General features: G+C 32.2%; 1 protein-coding gene and 1 non-coding gene across 3 annotated transcripts; one reads left to right on the top strand and one right to left on the bottom strand.

The window, feature by feature from the left end:
• Positions 1-1,294: 1,294 nt before the first annotated feature.
• On the top strand, positions 1,295-4,607 carry LOC123206618 (protein ETHYLENE INSENSITIVE 3-like). 2 transcript variants are annotated; one of them, XM_044623795.1, is made up of 2 exons: positions 1,295-1,454; positions 2,250-4,607. In XM_044623795.1, the coding sequence occupies exon 2, from the start codon at positions 2,410-2,412 to the stop codon at positions 4,264-4,266; it is 1,857 nt and encodes a 618-aa protein (XP_044479730.1). In that variant the 5' UTR covers positions 1,295-1,454; positions 2,250-2,409; the 3' UTR covers positions 4,267-4,607. The 2 variants fall into 2 exon arrangements, with proteins under 2 accessions (XP_044479730.1, XP_044479731.1); XM_044623796.1 differs by lacking the exon at positions 1,295-1,454 and adding an exon at positions 1,536-1,731.
• A 3,665-nt stretch (positions 4,608-8,272) lies between these two features.
• Positions 8,273-8,379, bottom strand: LOC123206621. Its single transcript, XR_006500103.1, has one exon. It is a non-coding gene; the product is annotated as a small nucleolar RNA R71 (small nucleolar RNA).
• Between the last annotated feature and the right edge of the window lie 17,654 nt (positions 8,380-26,033).

Here is a 26,033-nt window from a genome sequence, read left to right as displayed (position 1 = left end):
TGCCTCCAAGTCATCAACCAACAACAAGATGCAGTCAAAGACCACTTTTCTATTATTCACTCCCATCATATCATGCTGAAAGAGAGAAAGTGCAACCAACTTGATAGCATTCTCATTGCTGTCCCCTTATGACTCAAAATAAATCACCATAATGCACCACAATAGGGGAAATATCCTCTCCTTAATCAGAGTGTTCTTGAAGTACTCATATAGGCTTGCATTTCAGTCTCCCTATTTATTACCAATGCCATAACAAGTGCAAATTCCACAAGGCTTGCATGTGATAAAAGGTTTCCTTATGGCTACGTATAGTTAATGCCACCCTAAAATTATGAGCCTCATTAAACTTCAATTCACCCTCTCAATGATTAATTGGGTATCTCTGCAAAGAAGAAAATTTAGTAAATTAGTCATTTAATTATATATTTACTCAAATAAATTAATATGACAATGAAAACTAGCCCAATAACTCTAGACAATTAATAAAAAATTTGTGTGAATAGTATCATGAACAATATCATGAATAGTATTTTTGTTACAAATTTCATTAAAGTTAACGGTAAATGTATAGCACCACCATTGTAAATAGTTAACATTGTTACCCTTTCTGTCAATATTAATGATGTTAAAAGAATCAACAGTAACGGGAATCGTATCTTAAATAGTGAAAATTGTTAAGTTTTGTGTGAAACTCAGTAGACAATGAAAACTTTGGGTGATTGTGTATACGGATGGGTGTGTAGGTGGGCGACTGTGCAAGTGTACATGCAGGTGGGAAGTGTAAATGATTACGCTTACCCCTTTTCATCACCATGACTATTTCGTAGAATTTCTGATCAAAATCCAGGATTCAAACCACAAACCAACTAAAATTTTGTGTAGAAATGAATTTTCCACTAGTACGGCTCAATTAAACACAAAATAACTTCTGATTAACTAGTCAAAACAAACAAAATGTTGACAAAATAATGTAAAATCTGACAATAATTCAATTTTTAACAATTGGATAATCTACTATACTATCTATTACACATTTAGACTCTCATTAAATAGAAAAGTATAATAAAAAAAAAGATGGCAAAAGAGACATGGCCAAGTGAAAGTTAAATTGAGTCGAAATGGAGGAAGCAATAAATGAGATTTCTAAAATAAACAATTTGAGGATAAGGCGAGTGTAATGTAAAGGCAAAACTGTCACCGAAGAGCTGAAAAAAAAGTTACTAAATCAAGGGAAGAAAAATCCAAATTAATCCAAAACGACGAGGGAAACACGGCCCCACCCCACGCCTGCCATCCCGATGCTCAGATTGGATTAAGCTCTCACCCTTCTCTCCATTTCATCAACTATTCTCTTCACTGTTTTTCTTTTAGTTTATTAGATACTTATGCTTTCACCACTCACTTCTTATTCCAATATTGACTTTCAGTTCATCTCCAAGACCCGTCTCTTCCTGGTAAAACATACTTTATTATTCCATCTCTTTGTACGCTTTTTCTTCTTTCTCTATTGGTTGTCTTTTTTATTTATTTTTGTTAGTGATAGTCTCTTTTGATTTAAACTTACTTCTTGCTTGAGTTTACTGCTAAAACTTTGGTATGGGATTTTTAGATTGATTTTCATTGTAACATCAGATCCAATCTGTTTGAGATCGGTCTGATTTTCTTTCCTGGGGAAATATAAATATTTTCATATCTTCCCTGAACTTTGTTAGGATGTCAACTTGTTATATGGTAAGATCTGACCTCCTGTTGCTATGCTTGAATTTAAGTATTTGATCCTTTTTTTAATTCATCTGGTTTATTTTATAGTTTTTTTTTGTTTTTTTGTTTTGAGGGAATCAATATATTTGCAGTGATGTAATTAAGTTTTTTTTGTTGTTTCATACCTTGAGCGTAGCTTCTGCTTGTGGTGTTTCATGGGGGCTGTATGGATCTATGTTGTTTCTGGGAAAATCAATCTGTTTGAATTTTGATGAAGTAATATCTTTTTATTGAAGTAAAATTGTTATTTTGTTTGGGGATTATATTTTAAGGATATATTTTAGTTTGATCAGAGGCTGTTTTGAGGGATCACTGTTAATTATTAGTGCTTGATCTTTATTGTTTCTTTTTCTTTTTGCTGTAAATGCTAGATTTATTTATGGTAGTAACTTTAGACTGTGATATAGCTGTTTTTATGAGCCAACAACTAAAGAATCTATTTCATTTTTAGCAAGTTTTTAATGTTTGTAATATGATGATGTGCACAGATCAGAAGGCTGTGAAAATCAACAAATCAAGTTGCAATTGCAGTTTGTGATCATTTAACGGAAAAAGTGGAAGTTAGTTGTTGAGCTTTTACGTTTGTGGTTGAGAGTCTTGACAGAGGCTCTAGCAAAATTTTAGTTTCTTTGGGCCTAACTTTCTGAAATGATGTTAACGTTTGATGAGATTGGTCTTTGTGGAGATATGAGTTTTTTCTCTGCTCCTATGGGGGAGTCAGACATGGTCCCTGCACAAACTGAACCTGAGGCAACTGTGGAGGATGATTATACTGATGAAGAGATTGATGTTGATGAGCTTGAAAAGAGAATGTGGAAGGACAAAATGCGTCTCAAAAGGCTTAAAGAACAAACCAAAGGTAAGGAGGGAATTGATATAGCTAAGCAGCGTCAGTCCCAAGAGCAGGCAAGGAGGAAGAAGATGTCTAGGGCTCAAGATGGGATCTTGAAATACATGTTGAAGATGATGGAAGTTTGTAAAGCTCAAGGTTTTGTTTATGGGATTATTCCTGAGAAGGGAAAGCCTGTGACTGGAGCATCTGACAATCTTCGAGAGTGGTGGAAGGATAAGGTCAGGTTTGACCGTAATGGTCCAGCTGCTATAGCCAAGTACCAAGCCGATAATTCAATCCCTGGCAAGAATGAGGGCTGTAATTCAATTGGTCCAACCCCTCACACCTTGCAAGAGCTTCAAGACACCACCCTTGGTTCACTGTTGTCAGCACTGATGCAACACTGTGATCCTCCTCAGAGGCGATTTCCATTGGAGAAAGGTGTTTCCCCACCGTGGTGGCCCACCGGAAATGAGGAATGGTGGCCTCAATTGGGTTTGCCAAAGGATCAAGGCCCCCCACCTTACAAGAAGCCTCATGACCTGAAGAAGGCTTGGAAAGTGGGTGTTCTAACAGCTGTGATTAAGCATATGTCCCCAGATATTGCCAAGATTCGCAAGCTTGTGAGGCAATCTAAGTGCTTGCAGGACAAAATGACAGCCAAGGAGAGTGCCACATGGCTTGCTATCATCAACCAGGAGGAGACCTTGGCTCGAGAGCTTTATCCTGAATCATGCCCCCCTTTGTCTTCTGCTGGGGGAAGCGGGTCTTTAGTGATCAATGATGGCAATGAGTATGATGTTGATGGGGCTGAAGATGAACCAAACTTTGATGTTCAAGAGCGTAAGCCTGAGAGTCTTATATCTTCTAATTTGGGGATGGACAGAATGAAGGAAGGGCTTCCAGTTCGGCAACTGTCTTATCCAATTAAGGGAGAAGTCATTACAAACTTTGATTTTGTTCGGAAAAGGAAGCCATCCACTGAAATTAGCATGGCAATTGAGCACCAGGTCTATACATGCGAATACTTTCGGTGTCCTTACAGTGAAGCCCGCCTGGGCTATCATGACAGGACTTCCAGGGACAATCACCAATTGACATGCCCATACAGAAACAATTCTTCAGAATTTGGAGGGTCCAACTTTCACGTGAATGAAGTAAAACCTGTTATCTTTCCTCAAACATTTGGACAATCAAAGCCAACTGGTCCATTGTATTCAGTGCAGCCTTCCTTCGACATATCAGGACTTGGAGTTCCAGAAGATGGGCAAAAACTGATAACTGAGCTGATGTCAATCTATGATAACGATATCCAAGGCAATAGGAATATTACTCCTATTAAAAATACTGCAATGGCAGAAAGTCAAAATTCTCTTCAACAAAAAGTTCAGCATCAACAGGACGACTACTTTCATGGACAAGCAGCAGCGTTGGATGGGAACTTGTTTGAAGGATCCAACATGACTGATAAACATCAGATGTTTCCTCTGGAGGAAGGTCAATTTGACAGGTTTAAGATGACAAGTTCTCCATTTGAGACCAACCACAACAACAATAGTTTCCCATTAATGTTTGGTTCGCCATTTGATTTAGGATCGTTTGATTATAAAGAGGATCTACAAGCAGTAGGAATGGATAGCCTACCAAAGCAGGATACCTCAATCTGGTTCTAATTGTATTGCAAACTTCTCAACAACATGGCTTCCCTTAAGTTGAGATCTCTCTCACTCTCTGTTGAGCTCGAGGAGCAGACATTGTTGAATTAGTCAGTCTTTGCGGAGTGGATTCTACACCCCTTTGGTGTTGTTTATGATGTGTTGAAAACTTGATTTGTCCAAAAGGTGTTTGTAGTTGTATTATTTTGTTTGTAGCATTTGAAATTAGGAAGTGAGCAGGGCTGATACGAGGTTAATAAAAGGATTAGAAGGGTTCCCAACCCGTAGAAAAACCCTGCTTTAATTATATGTATGAAATGTCAAATAAATAAGATAGTATTAATCTCCATTTCCCATTATATTAGGTAATCGAGTAAACGTTAGAATTACAGCGTATGAAATATGAACAAGTGTCGTTTCGGTATAAGAAGTATGCATGTGAGTTGTTGAATGAAACAATGGGGTTGCTGAAAATGGTAGGCAGTGGCATGTGAAGTAGGCCCAAAAATAGAACAAGTTAAAATAAAAGATGCCAAGCTGTGTAGCATCTTCCTCATGGTAGGGTCAGTTAGGATGGACGGCTTATCCATAAGTCTGCGAGCTGTCACACCTTCTTCAAAGTTCGGAACTTTTCATTTTCACTCTCTTTTATTTATCATCTTTATCTTCAACTACAATACTTCACTCATTTTATTGGTTTAATTTTTTCTCATCTTTTATTAATCTTAATTTTTAAATACTACATAAAAAATAATGTAAAAATGTTTGTAGAAAATCTTAAATTGATCAAAAGAGGTGAATTTGAAATTATTGAAACAAATATTGTAATTTACATCCATTTATAGGGGCTTAGGCTACTTATTATCACTTGATATTAATCATATTACTCCAATCTATGTTTTTCGTATTATACTATAAATTTTTATTGTATGGTGTTATAATAAATAATATTGTATGATATATTATCAATTTGATAAGGTAATTATCCCATCATCGTAAGATATATCATCAAATTTACTATAGTTAAATTTTACTCCTAGAAAAACATAAAAAGTGATAATTAAAGTAGTTGTTAAGTTACAATTATCTGATCTAGTTTTCATGTATGAGATTATTTAGTTTCCTTGCATAGGATTTTTCTCTTGTATATATTTGTGATAATCAATAAAACAATGTGTACCTATTTTAGATACAAAATTTGTACATACTTGTATATTTTATTACTTGATTAGGTAATTTTAAATTAAGGATAAAGTAACACTTAATCATGTGATGATGTATATACGTGTATACATAAATGTGCACCCAAAGTGGGTACACATAGTTTTATTAACATATATAATATGCACTTTTCATGCTTCTTTTATCATGGTAACAAAGCAAGAATTAGGGTTTTTTTTTTTTTTTTCTATTGCATTGTTTTTGACAAATTCTAATAAACCATCATCCAAACTTGTAACACGAATAGGTATGTCATAAGTTCATTTTAGTCTTTTCACTAATTGATGAGTTACATTTGATATTGATAGTTGAGAAAATGGTTAAGTGTTGATAAAAATATGATATTAACATGTTTAATAGTCATGCATGAAGAGTTCATGCCCATTTGTAAGTGTATCATGTGGACAATATAGACATCATGCCACATTTAAAATTTTAAATGCATGAACCATTGTATATTAAGGATGCACAATTGTTCTAGTAGTTATTGACTGCTTTTATTTAAGTAAACTACATCTTGCATGAAGTCAGTTTTTTTTTTTAATGAAATTTATCCACAATTTGAATTTTACAACTGGCCATGTTTATTTGGAGGTGAATTTTCAACCATGGAAGAAGATTTTTAGTGATTGCAACAAGGAGTTTCTACATCATTTCTACAAGCTAGGAGGAAAATGTAAGCAAGAGTCCAAAGTTTTGTGTTCCTTTCTAATTTTCAAACATGTTATAGACTCTATAGGATTGAATCATGATTATTAGACATGAGGGTTTACTATGAGGATGACTTGTTCATTTTACTACTAAAAATGATGGAAGCAATTATGGCTAATATGAAAAAAATGATAGAATATGAAGACTTTTTGCTTTGTTGGTTTAGATTTGTTCATCGATGCATGCTTGGGATAGATTTTTGTATTAAGCTATGTTAGAGATGTTTTGTTATTGAAATTATACTTTCTATTTTGTAGGAAAAGAAATGGAAATAAGAAAAAGGAGTGTTGAATAAAAAGGAAAATGTCAAAATCCTAATTACATTAGGAAAACAATAGTTGCATAAAAAGACTACTAATTCGACTAAGAGACATATAAGATCGCAGAAGAGGAAAAAAAGTAGATATTGAATGATACTAGATGAATTCAAGTGAATCTAGAATTCCTACTTACACTAGATAATTAGATTAAGCTAGAAAAAGATTATTTAAACACATGAAAGAGAGATCACTTTTACAAATTTACAGAGCTGATAGAGGCTCCTATTTTTTAAACTTCCATAAGCCACAAGGAGGCAGTTTGAATACACATTGCAAGTAGTAGTAATGAACCCGAGGATTACAAACTCTACAATCAGAGCAATGATACGAGCGATAACTGAGAACTTTCTTATTTACTCTTGGATTTATCATTATGAGTTTTGATATTTGCTATTGTGATTATGTAAAAATTATGAGTGGCTAGACTTTTTATTCTAGGGAGTAAACGAGATCTTTCAGTCCCCATAAACTTTTAGTATTTATTATTATTATGATTTTAAATAAAATTCGTTAATGTTGGATTTAATGGATGATTACAGAATGTCTTGTGTTGAGTCAAAAGCCTGACTTTTCACATGTTTGTAGGTTCACATAAACTATCGAAAGTTAGATGCAACATTAGTTCATACATTTATCAAACTTAGAACCTTGATACTAGAGATAGATCAAATTCTTGTGGAGACATTCAAATCACAAAAGTTAAAAGGTTTGTATTGACCGAGTACCACGAGAGTAGTTGGTCATTTAATGCTTACATGTTTAGTCAACCTCGAGAAGGGAACTAAGGTAACTTAGGATGTCTAACCATTAGCACATCGCGAATCTAGAAAAAGCTTGCATGATCAACTACAAGTTTGTATAGGATTGTCGATGAAATCTTAACTCCTAGATATTATTGATATATGAGTTCAATTAATAGTAGCATAGTCGCATTAGTTAGTAGAATAGTAGTAATATTAATTTTAGTCGAATTAGTTGATACAACCTTAGCATAAATTGAATTCCCTAGCTAATATAGGTCACGAAACGAATTAGTAATTGGTTCACAGAATCAAATCTATTATACTATTTTTTGACTCGTGCACTTGCAAGCGAGATGCAACAAGTTTTTGGAGTAGTTTTCAGGGATGGGTGTTGAATTGATACTAATATAATTTGTGATCTTACTAGACTAGGGATTTTTCTTTTTCTTTGTAATTTTAATTTTAAAGGCAAATCAATCTTGCTTTCCTTTCTTAGTTTCAACTAGTTTATGACCAGATTGAGAGCAACTAAGAGGTTAGACTTTGATCCCGAGATTGAAATAACAGTCAGACACCAAAGGAACACTAAGCAAAAGTAGAAACCCAAAATGGAAGAAGCAGATGATAATAATCGTAACATAGAACTAGAGATGGAAAATGAGCAATGAGCACTTCAGGATTATGTAGTCTCATCAACATAAGAAAACTTCTTAAGCACAATTAGACCACTTGTTAACACGAATAATTTTCAAATAAAACCGCCCATCATCTAGATGGTTTAGCAAAATTAATTCAAGGAGTAGCAGTAGAGGATTTGCACACATATTTATCATGATTAACTCAAATTTGTGATAAGATCAAGCAAAACAGAGTTCCAAAAAAGGCTATTAAACTATGACTATTCCCTTTTTTCACTTAGTGATTAGGTAAACTATATGGTTGGATTTGAGATCTTTAGGGACTTTTGCAACTTGGCAAGCTCTATCGCAAGCTTTTCTGACCAAATTTTTCCCACCTAGAAAAACAACTAAAATTAGGAACGATATTACTACTTTTGTTCTAAGGGAGGATGAAACTTTATACAAGGCATGGGAAAGATATAAAGACCTTTAGAGGCACTATCCATACCATAGGTTACTTGACTAGTTGGTGGTACAAACTTTCTATAATCGATTACTAAGACAAATGAAGAGTAATCTGAACATTGCAGCTAGCGGTTCTTTATGGGAATGATCATGGATGACATTCTACAACTTATAGAAAAGATGGCAACAAGCAACCTCCACTAGGGATGATGACACAATTCCCAAGAATCAATCAGAAATCTATAAAGTTGATGGTCTTAATATGGTTACTATTAAATTGGATGCCTTGACTAAGCGGATAAAATGTTCGATATGATAGTTGTTGATACTACATATCGATGTGAGATTTGTGGCAAAAAACATACAAACATGGAGTGTAATATGATTAATCGTATCCTAACTGATTTGTATATAAAGTAAGTGAATCTAGTAAACTACAACTAGAAATGTTTTTACGAGATTATGCTAAGTATTTATCTACATACTAAATGTGTTTCACTTAATATGTTCCCTTATGATTTTGTAAGTCGATTCATAGAGCAACAAGGTGGCGGAAACAATAATTTAACTTGAGACGTTGCATGATAGTTGGGGAATTTTAGTCATTTTTATTATTGGGTATTCATTCATGTATTGAAATTTGTTTATGCATATTTAATTGATGACTTGATATTTTGAACTTATCTATTTTAATTTTATTGAGTATTAATGACAGTTAGGGGATTTTGGTTATATGTGATAGGTGTCATGCATTTATTTATCTATTTATACATTGTTGATATGGTTTTGAAATAGCCTTGAATAACACGTCTCTTCTGATACATATGTTTGGTAGGGGTATATACTTAGAGAGAGGTGTTACACTAAGTTTCATAATCTTTTAACTGATAAAAGACATATGTTATGAATTTACCTTTTTACATCAACATTGCTCTTAATCCTTAATATGAGGCATCTATAAAGATATCATACTGTTTACCCTCTGTTGGCAAAGTTAATATAAAAGTTGATGTTAACCTCTTTTTTTAACTTCTAAGAACTTTCCTCATAGGTGTTAAACCACTTGAAATGAACATCCCTACGAGTCAACTCTGTGAGCAGTTAGGTTAACTTGGTAAAACCCTTTATGAACTGTCTGTATTACCCTAATAACCTAAGGAAACTTCATACCTCTTTAGCTGTCTTAGGTATCTGCCACTCTAATACAACATTTATCTTGCTAGGGTCCACCAAGATACCATTTATTGAGATCATGTGTCTAAGGAAAGTCATTATATCTAACCAGAACTTGTACTTGGAAAACCTGGCATACAATTGCCTTTCTTTCAATCTCTACAACATAAACCTCAAATGTCATTAGAGATGATAATTTTGGTTTGAATTTACCTTAACAAAGAAGGGTCGCCTAATAAAAATAGGGAATGGAAAAAGGATGGGGACATAGGCAAAAAATATCTTTACAATCGAGGATAAGCTAGGGATGGGGATATATGTGTCTCCTCCCTACCCCTACCTTACCTTACCCTACCATATCCTACCCCGTCTCATCCTCTTCATCATTACTTCTTTATATTAATATCTTCACTAAAAATACTAATATATTGCTATAGTTTTAGGGTTTTTATGTTTTCAATTTTATTCATTTTTTGTTATATATATTAAGGTGGCTAGCATATGTAATTTATGACATTTGAAATAGTGAGTTAATTGTAATTTTAGTTAATTTTATTATTAAATATGTTTATATTGTGTTTAGAGGGTACGAGGAGATGAATTTTTTCTGCATAAACAGGGATAGAGAAGGGAATTTTTTCCTCAGAGAAAGGATAAAGAATCCTTATTATCTCTGTTATGGGAAAGGGTTGGGGATAGAGATTGATATCCTTTGTAGAGATGGGGACAAGAATGAAAACAAGAACAAAGACAATGATGGGGATGAGGACGAAGATGGGGACAAAGACAGGGATGAGGACAGGGATAAGGACAAAGACGAGGAATAGGGTATTTAACCTGCCTTACCTTATCGTTATCCTTAGATATCGTGCATGCTCTTCTAAAGTATTGGAGTACACCAAGATGTCATCTATGAACACCACTATAAACTTGTCTAAGCAATCCTAAAACATCATGTTCATTATGTCCATAAACATTGTTGGGACATTTGTCAATCGAAAAGGCATAACCACAAACTTTTTTACAACACTAAGGAACCCTTGAGCTAGTCAAACATCTATCCTCAAGAGTGGATAATTATTCTTCATCTTTATCAATCTATATTTCTTTCTCACAAATATGATCGACGCACCCCATGATGAGTGACTTGGTCTATTTTTTAGCTCTTGTAGCTTTTTTTTAGTTCTTAAAGTTTAGTTGGGGGTCATTATTTATAATGCCTTTGAGATTGGCATTGCAACAAAACAATGCACAATATCAAAGTCAATCAAAGCATATAAAAGATAGAAATGGAAAATTAACTAACTCATCACTACAGATGGGCTGGCCTTGGCTTGAGTATATATGGCTACATATACTCTAGCATATCCTTCCCAACTGTCTAATCTACAAAGGTTAGTGTTTCTATTGTTCTACACTTTTTAGCACAGTGGTTAGGCTACTTGCACTTGTAGCATACCTTTCGACCTACTAAACATTCTCTGTTATGTCTCCACCTATATCTTTGGCAAACAGAGTGATCAATATGCCTCGATTGATCTTCTCTTCTTTGTTTCTTACCCTTCTAGTTCTTTTTATTACTCTTAGACCAAAAGGTACTCTTGCCTTTAAAATCCCTACTACCATTATTACGGCTGCCATTCTTTTGGCTAATTCTTTACATTACTTGATCTTATCTTTGGGTAGAGGTTACTAGCATGGGATAATCTGATACATCCTTATTTCTAAACATCCTCTGCCTCATGACCTCTAATATTTGCACCTTGTTCAAGGTCTTAACTTTCTCTTCTATTTTTATGTTTAGTGGTTATGATCTGATACACCCATTTTTTATTTTTTATCTATTAAACATAGCACAAGAACTGCATTTTTTCATACACTGGCATATGTGGTATTGCTCAAATAAGGAGATTTTTTATTTTCTTGCAAACCTGATCTCATCTTAATTTCAAATTCTACTGACGATGACATATGAACGTGTGCTTTAGCATAGATTGATGTGTGCCCTCTAACACTTACTTATTTTCACTTACGCAATGTGAAATGACTTTTTAGCCCTTCCAAGGCATGAATGAGTATTAACTTTGCGATATATGATTATCTCTACTAAAATTTTATCATTACTGATAATTATATATAAAAAGAAAAAGATTAAAATGCCCTTAGGTTTACCTATGAGCGTTGCAATTGGACTGCAAAACATCATCATAACTAGACTCTACTGTAAGCTAAGACTACTGCAAGTATGATATCCTACTATGGGCAGTCTAAGAAGTATATACTTATGGTGCCCCTATGTAATGACTCTAAGACTTCTAGTATGCATGCATCTTAAGTCGTAAATCACCTCAAACTCTCCTTAACTTTTACCCTAATCATATCTCTTGTGTCATCATAATCTCATCTCTTAGGCATATTAGGTACTACTGCGTACCTAATATCTTTATATTATTTCTTAGGACGACCCATAAACTTCTAGCCTAGTTCCTATTTTCTTTCTTTACTTTGCCATTAAAGATATAAGGTAGAAGCTAATCAATAGACCATGTTTGGCCCGAAAAGTCCACTTACTAAGGATGCCAATGAGCTTCTAAAAGGTATCATATTAGACTATTTCAAGTACTCTTGAACGTGATATGTTAAAGTTACAAATCTGGATTGGATTTCAAGTCGAAAAGTAGATCACAAATTGCACTAAAGGTCAACCTATAAATTCTTTTTATAGCCACCAATTTCTAATTTTTAAGAAAAGTTTTTCTTGTTAACGTAAATCAGTTTTAAAATAAAGTTCCACGTACAATAAAAGAAAACACACTAAACGTTAATTGATTTTGGTGATGTATGCTCAAATTCCGAGTGAGGAGAATTGTATATCAATCTATTGATTTGAACACTCAAATACGACTGAAGATTTGTTGTATTTCGAAGAAAATATATTTAAATTTAAATAGATTACACGTAGGTTGAATATTTAGTAATTAATAAAAATTGAGATTAATGTGATTTAGATTTAAAGTCGAAAGTTGTCAAGAGATACCTAAGGGATTAGATACTGAGAGTAAGATTGATATGAAAAAGATATCTAAGAGAAGAAAGTAAATATGATCAAAGAAAGAGGAAATCCCAGGTAAAGAATAAATTAAACTTGAGATAAATCTGAGAATGTTCTAAATAATTGGGTATCTATAAGGATTGAATATTCGATTGAGATTTGAGATTTTTTAATACCTATGAAACATCGATATTGAGATTGTTAGATTAGTAAGGGAGTGCCTATAACCTATGCATACCGTAGATAAGATAAAGTCTGATGATTGGTGTTTTTAGATTGAAAGATACATCATTGCCAGGATTGTGGTTTATCAAGTGGCTAAGACTTTTTTGGGGCATAAATAGCCCATTGATTTAAGGGTCTAAGATTTACCATGACATAAATAGTTTATTTATTGAGGGTCTAGCGATTGATTTACCCAAAACCATGAGTCTGTAGAACAACGATGAGTGATAAGACAACCCAAACTAGAGAAAGATTACGTAAAAAGTGGTCACTAGAGTAGGTACGTTAATTCCCCAAGATTCAGGTTAGTTACCAAAAACCTAAGATCAAGATCAAGATAACCTAGGTAGTAAAGGAAAGAGATAAATTGAGATTTCAGATTATAAGATAGGTCATTTTGTATTATTGAGTTTTATACTCATCTCAATCCTTTGCATTTTTGCAAGTGATAGGATTAGAGTGATGACAACAACGAGATGATGACTCAATGATGAAGCAGAATGCAAGAAATAAACTAGTAGGAATAAATAATCATAACTTTGATATTATGATACGTATATATGATAGACTTGATTTAAAATTTCTAGCACATGGATTTACAAGATTGTATGTTGTATGCTTAGAAATTGTTTCGTGATTATTGGAGAGTTAGTTTTTATTTTATACTAAAGACTAGAAGAATAATTCATATTAGATGAGATATTATGCTTTTTGGACTTAAGAGATATTCATGTTTAAATTGAAATGTCATTCATGCATAAAGATTTTAGTAATATTTTACCCTAAAGGATAGGATATTCGTGGTGGGATGTTACAAGCATAAATCATTCTTCTTATGCACAACTATGCACTCAACCATGTAAAGGCATGCAACAGTCTTTCATATGAATGTTCACAACCATCCAGTAATGATCAACCATGCATCCTTTAACTTACGTCTATACATTCTTCATATGCATGATCGTGCATCATCTCCTCACAACTGGTCTTATTCTCTTTACAATTGCAACTACTTTAATATGTATTTTTATATTTTCACTATAATGTACAATCGTGCAACACCTTTTACAAGAGCATACATCACAAACTTAGGTTTTTTGTTTCAAGTTATGAATGGTCATATGAGTCTTCCACACATTCTTCCATCTGAAAACCTATGATTTTTAGGAATTGGTGTATGACCATGCGACTTGCTGCACGAGCATATACTTATTCTAAAAGTAGAATTCTCATACTAATGCACAACCATTTTTGACCTAAGCATGGTTATGCATTACACTTTAAGCTTAGAATGCATGCCATCTAGCCATGTTTTGTTAATTCTTTTGTACCATAACACCTTCAAAACCTTATTCATACTAATTTTTTTTTTTCAAACATGTTTTAAGCAACATCAAACCATCCTGATCTAATTTTCCAAGATTTAATATTTTAAAAGAAACATAATAAACATATACTTGACGGATTAGTATGCTTCTTCACTATTAATTCATAAACTATTATCAAGTACATATTCTTTCACCAAGAAACATCAATTACATAATTTACAATTTTAATAGACTATAAATATATATAAGAATGGAAAATATATTGGGTTCTAATATAGATTATCAGTAATTCCATTCCATAATCATCATATTAAATACTCGATCCATCAATTGAACAACAAACAATTTATCAATAAATACAGACAGATGTTTCTATGTATAAATTTTCATAAAAGAATCCATTGAAAGATCAATGACCCCTACTTACCTTTTCTCGTAGCAAGAAGATTTGAAGCAATGTTCTCTTTGTTGAATGTTAAATAAACTCATTCTTTTTTTCAATCACCAAAATTCACAACTTCAAGACTATCGGAATATCTCATCTATTGCCATTGTTGTTATTTTCTCAGATATATTTGATAAGGATGTGTTGAATATCCCAAAAATCACAGAACACATCCTTTAATAAAATTTTGATACAAACAATTGTCATAGTTGTGTGCTTTAGTAATGCACGATCGTGCATCCATTCAATTCACTTAGTGTGGCGCTTTTTCAATGTTGTCTACTTGGTAAACTGATGAACGGACATACACCCTTTATGCATAATTGGCCATCATGCCCGTTTTCATATCTTAATTTTACTTAGCCATGTTTCAACACACATTCATACATCCAATAATTGAAATGACTAAAATGACCTTAGAGTCTCATTGGTGGCTCTTTCATCTTTATCTACCATGACAACATGCATATCACATCTATTCCAATGTATAACAACTCTAAGGTATTTACATAAGGTATTAGATATGTTAAGAGCGATGGAAGGACTTTAGAGTCTGTTAGGACTATTTGAGAATGGAATAAATCAGAGTGTGAATGTAAAATGTGATTAAAGTCTTAAAATTTTGAAATTTAATTCATTTATATAATAAGCAATAAACGATTATTCATTAGCCAGTATAATAGTGCACATGAATCGTATCATATTACAATATTGTTAGGGTAGTGCTTTAGAGCCAATCATTTTCGACATTTGTGATTATGTAATTTCCTCATTTATTAATAAAAGATTCTTTATTATTCATACATGTAATGTTAAACACAATATGTTTGTAGGAATAATATATTATTAGAATGGTAAAATTGTGATAAGGCAATTAGACAACTAATCGTGAGAACCTTATGACACATTATATGGTTATTCTAAAAACATCTATAATCCCAGTATTACTATGACCAAGAGTACAAGTAATAGTGATAGGTTTATCATAATATTGAACAACCCTACCGAGAGGTGGCGATAGTTTTCACATGTCAAAGATGTAAGCTGACAGTTTAATGTAACATATTATGTGTGCTATAAACGTGTTCACCATACAAACTTAATAAGAAAATTTCATATGGATGGTTGCTTTTGTGTTTATGGGAATAAATTTTTTAATTCACGGGTACATGTGGTCATTAGACTTAAGGTCGCCAAATTGTCTTGTACATAGGTCGATATTGTTTGACACTATCTAACATGTCATTGTAGAATAGGTGTTATAAAGATGGTGATCGGCCATATCAAGATTTGTATAGAGGCTATAGTAGATCAATAGAGGATTCGTCACTCACCAAGCATAGGAGGTGATATCTCACATGAGAATATTGAAAGACATTATAACCATTCGAATATGTGGCCATAGGGTTTAGGTCGTAGCCTGATCTAAGTCGTTTAGTTATTAATATTTATCAATTCATATTAAGGAGTCATTAAGATAGACATATATATATATCTCAGCCTAAGATCAAATTGTGCGTAACTGTGAAGTTGACAAAGCTAAGAGTAGTTCACTAACACTCTGTTAGTTAGGTGGCTATCATGTCTTATTAGAGGCTAATATTAGTTTATGTCTTGATTGTATCCGAATCTAAACACTACTAGTTTGATAAAGAGCTTATAGGTCACACGTATGTAAAAGTTTATTTAGACTTTGAAGCATTAGGTTATTTGGTGATAATCTTGGTGTATATGAGGTGGTGTAAATTCTAAATTGTGTTGGGCTTGTCTGATTGTATTGAATAAGCTTAGTTTGACTTCTATTAAACCAAGAATGAGCAATTGTATGACATGAATGACCATTCTTGCTAAGTAAAAATGTATAACCGTGCATGTCTTTAATGCACAACTGTGTATGACGTTCTGTATGTATAGAATTGCAATTTCGCAATTTATAAAACCTTTCCATGTCACTGGATCTTCTTTTATACCTATAACCCCTAGTTGTCACGCACAACTCCTAATACACATATACATTATCCATAAATCTTTTATAGCCTTTTATGTATGTAAAACCTCTCCAAGTATGTGCTTCCTATGGATACAAAGGCGTTGCCTTGTTTGTAGGTTAGATAACGATCTTAATAGCCACGAAAAGTTTTAAAGGACCCTTCAAACACAGGTATAGATCTTAAAACACCTTATGGTTGTTTTCTGCGTGTTTATAAAACTTTTTACTATAACATGATTCTGGTGAGGTATTCAAGTTGTTCTGATCTATTTTGTTCAAAATTTTTGTAATATATTTCATTACCATGCTAGTATTTGGTGACCAAGAAACCCTATAAATATCATCCCAATTTGTATATATGTGATAAGATCACTAAATAAGGTCAAGCCAAAATAATGAATGGTTATTTACCTGACATGTATGATTACTCATGTAACATAACACTTATCCAATTGGATAAAGAATCAAATTTCAAATTTCCTTTATCTAAATTGGATAAAGTAACCTCTTTAATATTCCACTCTAACCTATATATTTCTAGGTTATTTAATTTTGGCCCTTTAAGTAGACAAAGTCAAACTTAATTCATATTACCTATAAAACTCAAAACCATTATCTTGAATCATAGGCATGATTCTCTACATATCTAGATATTGAGATCTAACCTTTTTGTGTGTAAGTTATAGGTTTTTTGTCATGTTGGTAGTGAACGAATCATAACAAATCTATAATCTATCAACATATGTACACAAACCAATATAGGCCTCTAGTAAGACATTATGGTCACCTAAACAACAAAGTGTTAGTGATAGACATGTACCTGTCAATAATATCTCTTTGAGCCTGAGGCACTGAATTCGTGTCCACCTTAAAAACCCTCGATATGTATTGACTAACATTTGTATTAACGATCAAACGATATTGGACTAAGAAAAAACTTAACCTTACTATGGCCACAAATTTGAGTGGTCATTGACATTCATTAATAAGCTTAACAAAGATGTCTACTCTTGTACCTGAGAATGACCAATATGCTATTAATCCACCATAGCTTTCATATGTCTCTGAACATAGCCAATAACCGCCATTCAAATAATCCTTTTTCAAAGGCTACATTGGGCTAATGTTAAACCATATCGATCTTTGTATAAAACAGTCTATTGATCTTAAGTCGAGAGATCTGATATACCATCTTTTATTAGAAGGTGTATTTTATAGACATTAGAGTAATAATTCATATGCAATCCTCTTGACAGGTTAATCTAATGGACATGTCTACTTAATGTGCACTCATATATTGCACTAGGTTATCAATAAAAAATTTTAACATATAAGATCTATTATTACATCTCAATAGGGTTTAACACTATGATAGTCCTAACCATATTATTTGTTTCCTAGTTTAAGATATTATCAAGACTAAAAATGTTTCCAGAATAGTCATCATATATGAACATAGAGTTCTCACAATCAATTAGTACACACTAATACCATATCATAATTCTACTATTCTAAAGACATTTATCTCGGTATATATGTAAACATATGCATATGCAATTACAAATAATGAGCTATTAGGAGTTGAATAAATATGACTTAATATAAACTTGTATATTCAAAAAAATTGGCTCTAAAGCGCTAACACTAAAAATATTCCACTTACACAATAACATCAATTATATATTTATGCAAACAACATTGAATGATTGTATGTGCCCACCATGCTTTTGCAATGACAAAACATCAATTAATGTATAACAATGTAACTACAACCCATTGGTATTTTGTAGGTCAACAAACCTTTTAATAGATCAATTACTTTGAACAAGTGGAATCACTTGAGTATATATTTGGATCATATAATGAAACCATGACTTCATAATGAAAGTAATGGCTCAGTATTGCTATACTAATTCAACCATGCTTATAATCATAACAAGTTCAAAATTAACTTCATGATCTAATTTGCCTATAAAGCCAACATTTAAAACGCTTCATACTCAACTTCCATTTTAGAATATATTCTAAAGCCTATATGAATACAAACAATATTCTATTATATGACCTCACCATACCATATGCATTTATGGAATCTTATTTCTTATAGAAAATACTATTGCACTCATACTAGGTTTTTTATATATATGTGATTATCAATACATTATTATCAAGATTCATGCGAAATATGTGCTCATTATGTACCTCACCAAACTTATGCATTCTTATAAGTAGGTTAAAATGGTCCACTTTGCTTACAACAATTACCTATTCCATGTGGCATATCATTCGTCCAATGTCTATTACACCTCTTAAATAAAAAATCGGTTGAGTTTTATCTTCCTTCCATTAGCCAATTTAAGAGAATGTGATAATCCTTAAAAAAACCACCTTTACATGCATTTAACTTATATGGATCAAATAAGCAACATCGTTAAGTTTCTTCTAGGATACCCCACTAAATGCACTTACTCCATATATGGTTCATCTAACTCAAATTAATTTCTTAACATTAGTTTAACTACTAAAAAACCCTTTGAATAGATAAATGGAACCTATAAGGGAGGTGAATAGGTTTTTTAAACCATTTAATGCACAAGATATAAATTAATCAACAAAAAATGAATACAGACACAAATATAAAGAGAAAAGATTAGAAAAGCTTAGTTTAAAGTGCTTTGGAGTTTTCTCTTGCAACTCTCTTACGTCCATTTCTCCAAGCAATTCGCCTTGGAATTCCACTATCACTTGAGCAACTTCTTTATACTTAGTTTTTCTTGGATTGTGTCTAATACAATAGTTAATATGTGATTTCACCTACAAGGGTTTGAAAACAAATATTTTGTGTTTTGGTGTTTCTCAAAGACTAAATACATAAGAGTGAGCACAGTGTTTCTTTTAATGATTTAAATTTGGCTTAATGAGAGAGCTTTGAAATATTTTTGCTTAAGAATGTATCAATAAGTTTTATAACCTTTATCCATTTTGAAATAGCTCAATTTATAGGCTTAGTATGGCTAGAATAACAATATTATCATTGGGTTTGAAAAACTAGACGTTTGACTCTTGAAAGTGACATTTTATTCTTAAAACTGTGTCAGAACAGGCAACTTATTTAAATGGCATGGTTAGTACCGCGTTTTACTGTTAAAGTTAACCTTGGTCAGAGTTCCCAAGGGTTGACTTTAAATGCTTGCGCCGCTTAAGGAATAGTTAGCATGGCTTTAGAATGGTCAATATCCTTTTCAAGGCTTTAACTTCTGAAAATTCTAAAAAGAAACATGACACCGAGGCTGCGATTTTACACAACTTGCTTAATGCCTTGTTTTTGCATTTGGCATGTTCGACCATCCATCAACATGATCAGTACACTAATTCTTGGCTTTTAGTCTTTTTGACCTTTGCCTTTGACCATGTCTAACTTGTAAGCATGATTTTCTTCCTTGGCTCCTTGGACAAAAGATTAAGCACGGGTGGCATAAGCATTCTGGAATGGTCAACATGCATTGGTTTAATTTTCTCCATTTTGACAATTCTTTGAATAATTCAAGCTTGCTCAGTTTTAGGATGTTTTCTTTGTGCATGACTTAGAAATGGTATGAGAAAATCGACTGCTTGAACGACACAACTGGGCATGGTCTTGTTTAATTTGGATTAGAGTCCAGAAGCATGCATGACTTCATGAATGACTCATTTTCCTTTATTAGCTAGGGATGCCACATGATGGGTCAATTGTTCACGAGGTTTAATCCTACAATTTCCATACTTTATCCATTTTGTCATGTTTTACACATTCTTTAGACATGTTAGCATTTTTAACTTATGTTTTTATCATCATCAAAACATCTAGGGGTCCATCAATCTCTCTCGTTTTGATTAATGACAAAAACTAAGTTTAAATTAAAAAAATTCAAAGTGGAAAAAAATTGCATTTTATATTAAGCCTTCAACACTCTCCCTTACTTTAACATTTTTTATCAAAATGCATTGCCAAGTTTGTTAAAGCAAGAAATTTGACAAATTGACAAATTTTTGAAAAAAAATTTGACATAGTCTCCCCTATGTTTTCTCTTCTCCCCCTTTTTGTTATCAATCAAAAACATATAAGAACACTTCCTATATTTAACAAGTCAATCCAACTTATTCCAATCAAGTCAACATCAACATTAGACTCATTATATCAATCATCATCAAACATTCAAACTCAAGCATTCAAACATTAAAGACATCAACTTCTAAAGATAATCTTTAAAGCATTAAAATTATCAACTTCTAAAGATAATCATCCAAAGTTTGAAGTGCCAAATACCATTTAGCATCTATCATCAAAATGAACAAAATTTGAAAACTATCAGCAAGTTTGTCATGGTATGATTATGTGCCTTAAAGTGAAACTTGTGCATGTGAGAAAACATAAAGTAAAAACATGAAATGAAATGCAATATGATGATCATGACTGTCTTCAACGTTGTTCAACTGCCTACACCCTTTCATGTTGTTTTGCATCCATTAAGGATGCTATATCTTTCAAATAATCCAAAACTACCTAATGTCTTGATTTTATTGTTCCAAGGTTTCTAACCAAAGATTGATCGTATGGAATCCTTCACTAACAAATTCCAACAAGTGTTAGAACTAATAATTAATTTGTAGGAAAGGATCCTCACACAAGTTATCCTATCTTGCCTTTTATCAACCCAATAGCTTGGCTCTATAATGTTATAGTTGGGAGGCACTATTGTGTCTCGCTTACAAGTGCTTGAGTCAACAAGTATTATAATAGATATCAATCCCATGGGGATTAGAAAATTGACTACTAATTTGTTTTAAAGCCTATATTAGTTAAGGAGACTATTAGATAAAGAAATTATAATGTAGGAATATGGCTACTACTATTTCTTCAACTACTAAAACTAAATATGCAATTAACTAAAACAATAAGCAGAATATGACTATAACGCTACTATTGAGTTTATATAATAAAAACTTCTAGGACTTTAGGTTTCACTGATGATCTCACGTAAATCTATAAATTGAATAAAACTGTTAAAGTAATTGTGATGTATTGTTCGTTAGATATTCTATGTTACCTTAGTTCTCCTTATGAGGTTGACTAAACATGTAAATATTAAACAAGTTCCTACTTTCATGGCTACTTAGATAATAACTACCTATTACATTGTGTGACTCCAATTACTCCACAAGGAATTGACCTATCTTTAGTATCAAGTTTCCAAGTTCCATGGATGCATGTACTAACTCAACACTTATATTTTAATAATCTGTGTCAGTTTACTCACATGTGCAAAGATGGACCTTTATCTTCATCATAAGCAATGAATAACCATTCATTGAATAAAAACATAATGATATTATAATTATAAAATAATTTACTATAGATGTATAGGGACTATCAGATTCTCTATGTTCCTAAAACAAAAAGAAATTAGCCACTCATACTGAAAATAGACATGCAACAGTAATTATGTGAAAACATTGTACTTAAAGCAAAAAAATGAAAAGATTGTATATAAGTGATGTATGAGTGCTCGAGTGTCAAACTCTTGCTTTCACCTTGTTATTGTGTGTTAGATCTGGTACTTCTAATGGCTCACAAAATATAGTTAGTGAATTGTTGTATTGCTCAAGGCTTTTGTTGTGAATTGCTTCAAGAAAAAAAGAGTGAGAACATCTCTTGCTAATGGGTCAAACAACTATTTATATGTCTTTTCTCTATATAGTAATAGAAACATTGGATTCTTTCCTAATCTCATTTCAAAGCCAAATCCATTCTTTTCTAGATTCTATGATGTTAACAGTTGCGAATTAGTTTCCTGTTCCTTCCCTACATATTAGCCTTCTTCTAATGTAATCGGGATACTTTTGTGATTTTTTTTTCCATTTTTTTCTTCTTTTTTTGCAATTCTTCCCTATTTTCCATTTCTTTTTCCTAGAAACGAAAACAAAGTAAATAAATAAAATATCTAGAAATATTAGAATTATTTAATTAAAATCCTAAACTAATTTATTAAAATACAGAAATTTATGCTTTTAGACACTATATAAAGGTGTATATTTTGCATGTAACAAGCACAAGAATAGTTGTAAAATGTTGATTAGCTTGAGGCACTTTGACATCCTCTGAAATTGTTTGATCATGGCTCAGTACATTTTCAAAATGAAGTGGGGCTTGTTTTGCTGGAAAGGTTTTTTTCTTTTTAGCATCAATTACCATTTGTCTTTTCAATCTATACAGTTTGAATCTTTAGCCACCATTGTCATTTCTTTCCAAGAACTCCATCATAACCAAGAATTGAGTCGTAAAGTAGTCACTTTTTGTAAACTTGATATTGTGATCAGGATCCTCTTCTTCTAAATTCAAACCCAATTTTATTATGAAGAAGGAAATCAAAATCCGAAAGTGTATTGCGAACCTTTCATTTTTAATGTAGGACAACCGACGAAGTAATCATGTCATTGTGTCAACTTGAATCTCATTCATTTTAGCAAACATTAACTTTAAATCTTAAATTGAGATTTACCCATTTGACTCTTGATAGACATTCAAGGTGTAAAAGAAGATCCAGTGAAGAACTTTGTAGATTGAGTTTTCCAACTTAGTCAATATAGAGGTATGTGAATGAAAAGTTTCTCTTCCTCCCAAATTGTCCCATGCTCCAGTATGAACGAAAGTCAAAGTTGTATTCAACATGCTTTCACAATCATACTCTAACCATTATGTTGTCATTGTTTTTGTAGTCCTTAGAGACATTGAAGTCAATTTTAAGCAAAAACTTTGATAAAACAATGAAATCCTCATAGTATAGTTGATTGAGGGTGATTGATCCAAGAATCAATGAAGCCCAAACCAAGCATGATAAGAATGATGCATGAATGTCCTCCTTGATGCAAGATTTGAGTGAAAAACATGATGAAAGTGCCAAAAATATAAGTTAGCTGAGAAAGATATAGTGCTTTAGGGTTTTTGGAACACATAAGAAATGAAAGAAACTATCTGGTTTCTTTTTATGAAATCATGTGCACAAGCAACTTTAATTGGGTGAAACCAACGTGCTTTTTAAAACAATTTTAAGTTTTAAAATAAAAGGGTGTTAAGTGTGCTACCTTAAAAGTTAGTCATTCCCAGTTTGCATTCATATGTAATTTTTGAAATTTCAACCAAGTCTATGCCCAAAGGAGAACGTCTGTGTTAGGCATGAAACAAATTTCTTTGAAAATTATGCAATTTTACAAAGACCAAACACCTCAAGACATGAATCTTAAATATTTTGATTGAGTTAAGGACAATCAATATAATTCGAGGTTCGAATAACTATGAACACAAGTTCAAATTGATTCGACTCAAATCTAAATTAAGCATTTATGCCAATATGAATGTGAATGTATATATAACAAGCATTCACAATTTATACAAGCATCACATATTAAGCATTAACAACATATATCAAGCAAGTAAACACATAAAATCATCACAAACATGCTTTAAAGGCATTCAAAAAGCTATGCACGTACTTGATATGCATTAGTCATCCGAAACTCTCTTCTAATGAAGCAAAATTTAACTTTATCAAGTGGCATGATAAAAACATTAGCAAGTTGATTAGTTGTATCAATAAATTTAATTATAGTATCACCCTTGCTAACATGATTACGCAAAAAATGATGTCTAATGTCTATATGTTTTGTTCTAGAATGTAAGATATGATTTTTAGAAAGTTGAATGAAATTTGTATTGTCACAAAATATGGGAATATTTTTCATTTTAAAACCAAAATTTATTAATTGTTGTCTCATCCATAAAAGTTGGACACAACAACTAGTCACAAAAACTTATTTGGCTTCTATAGCAGATGTTGTCACCGAATTTTGTTTATTTGAAAACTATTAGACTAACATGTTTTCTAAAAATTGACAAGTGTCATTTGTGCTTTTTCTATCAATCCTACATCACTCAAAATCAAGGTTTGAAAATGCCCTTAATTCGAATGAAGATCCCTTAGGATATCATAAACCAATGTTTGAAATGCCTTTAAAGTATCTAAAAATTCTTTTCACGACATTTAAATGTGATTCCTTGGAATTAACTTAAATTTAGCACACATGGATACACTAAACATGATATCGAGTCTAGATGTCATTAAATACAATAATGCACTTATCATGCTTCTATATGCTTTAATATCAATACTTTTACCTCCCTTATATACATCTAACTTGATTGAAGTACTCATGAGTGTTGGTTACTTCTTTGCATCACTCTTGTTGAATCTCTTAAGGAGGTTTTTGACATACTTGGATTGGTTGAGCAATATTCCTTTCTTCAATTGCTTGATTTAAAGTCTAAGGAAGTAGTTGAGTTTCCCTATCATGCTTATTTCAAATTCTTTCTACGTCAACTTATAAAACTCTTTACATAGAGATTCATAAGTAGCACTGAAGATGATATCATCAACATAAATTTGCACGATTAGAGTATTATGTTCATGCTTTTTGATAAATAAATTGATATCCACCTTTCTTTTTATAATACTATTTTCAATTAGAAAATTACTTAATGTTTCTTACCAAGCTCTAGAGCTTGTTTTAAACCATAATGTACTTTTGTGCATTTAAAAACATGGTTTGAAAATTCATGATTTTCAAAATCAGGAGGTCGTTCAATACATACTCCTCTTGTATAAAACCATTTAAAAATGCATTTTTAACATCCATGTGAAAAAGTTTAAAGTCTAAATGACTTGCATAAGCAAGTAATATTTTAATTGCTTCTAATCTAGCTACAGAAGTATAGGTTTCATCAAAATCAATACCTCTTTCATGAAAGTAGCCTTGGATACTAGTCTAGTATTATTTCTTACAACAATATTGGCTTTATCCACCTTATTTCGATATACCTGTTTTATGTTGATGGTAGGGTGAGTTATTAGCCTTTGGACTAGTTCCCACACTTTTGTTTTTCTCATATTGATCTAATTCTTCTAGTATAACCAATACCCATATAACCAATACCCATATTTTATCTTCAAGAGCTTCATCTGTCTTCTTTAGCTACATTTGTTACAAGAATATTAGAAATTAACATGAGTTCCTCAATACAACTATTGTTCTCACTCCTTGGGGATGATCTCTAATAATCTTTCCTTTTTTGACTTCATCTTTCACCCTTGGATATGCGAATTCTCTTTGTGGTTCTTAAAATTACATGAGTTGATCTTCTTGTTTCTTAACCTTATTTTGATGATTTTCTTCTTTTTCAGTTGAGATAAGTCTTTGATTTATATATCCTCATTTCTATTATCAAAACACTTAGAAGATTCATTAAATAACACATATATAGATTCTTTAACTAGAAGAATTCTCTTGTTAGGTAGAATAACCTAGAAAAATTGTCTCATCTGTCTTGGCATCAAATTTTTGTAAGTTATCTTTACTATTGTTTAGCACAAAGCATTTATATCCAAAGGGATGAAAATA

This window comes from Mangifera indica, unplaced genomic scaffold, assembly GCF_011075055.1.
Source record: "Mangifera indica cultivar Alphonso unplaced genomic scaffold, CATAS_Mindica_2.1 Un_0043, whole genome shotgun sequence".
NCBI classification, from domain to species: domain Eukaryota; kingdom Viridiplantae; phylum Streptophyta; class Magnoliopsida; order Sapindales; family Anacardiaceae; genus Mangifera; species Mangifera indica.
Note: the sequence above shows the minus strand (reverse complement) of the source record. Positions and strands in the feature narration are given on the sequence as shown.

Coding starts and splice junctions, on each gene's coding strand:
- LOC123206618 (XM_044623795.1), top strand. CDS start 2,410: ATGATGTTAACGTTTGATGAGATTGGTCTTTGTGGAGATATGAGTTTT.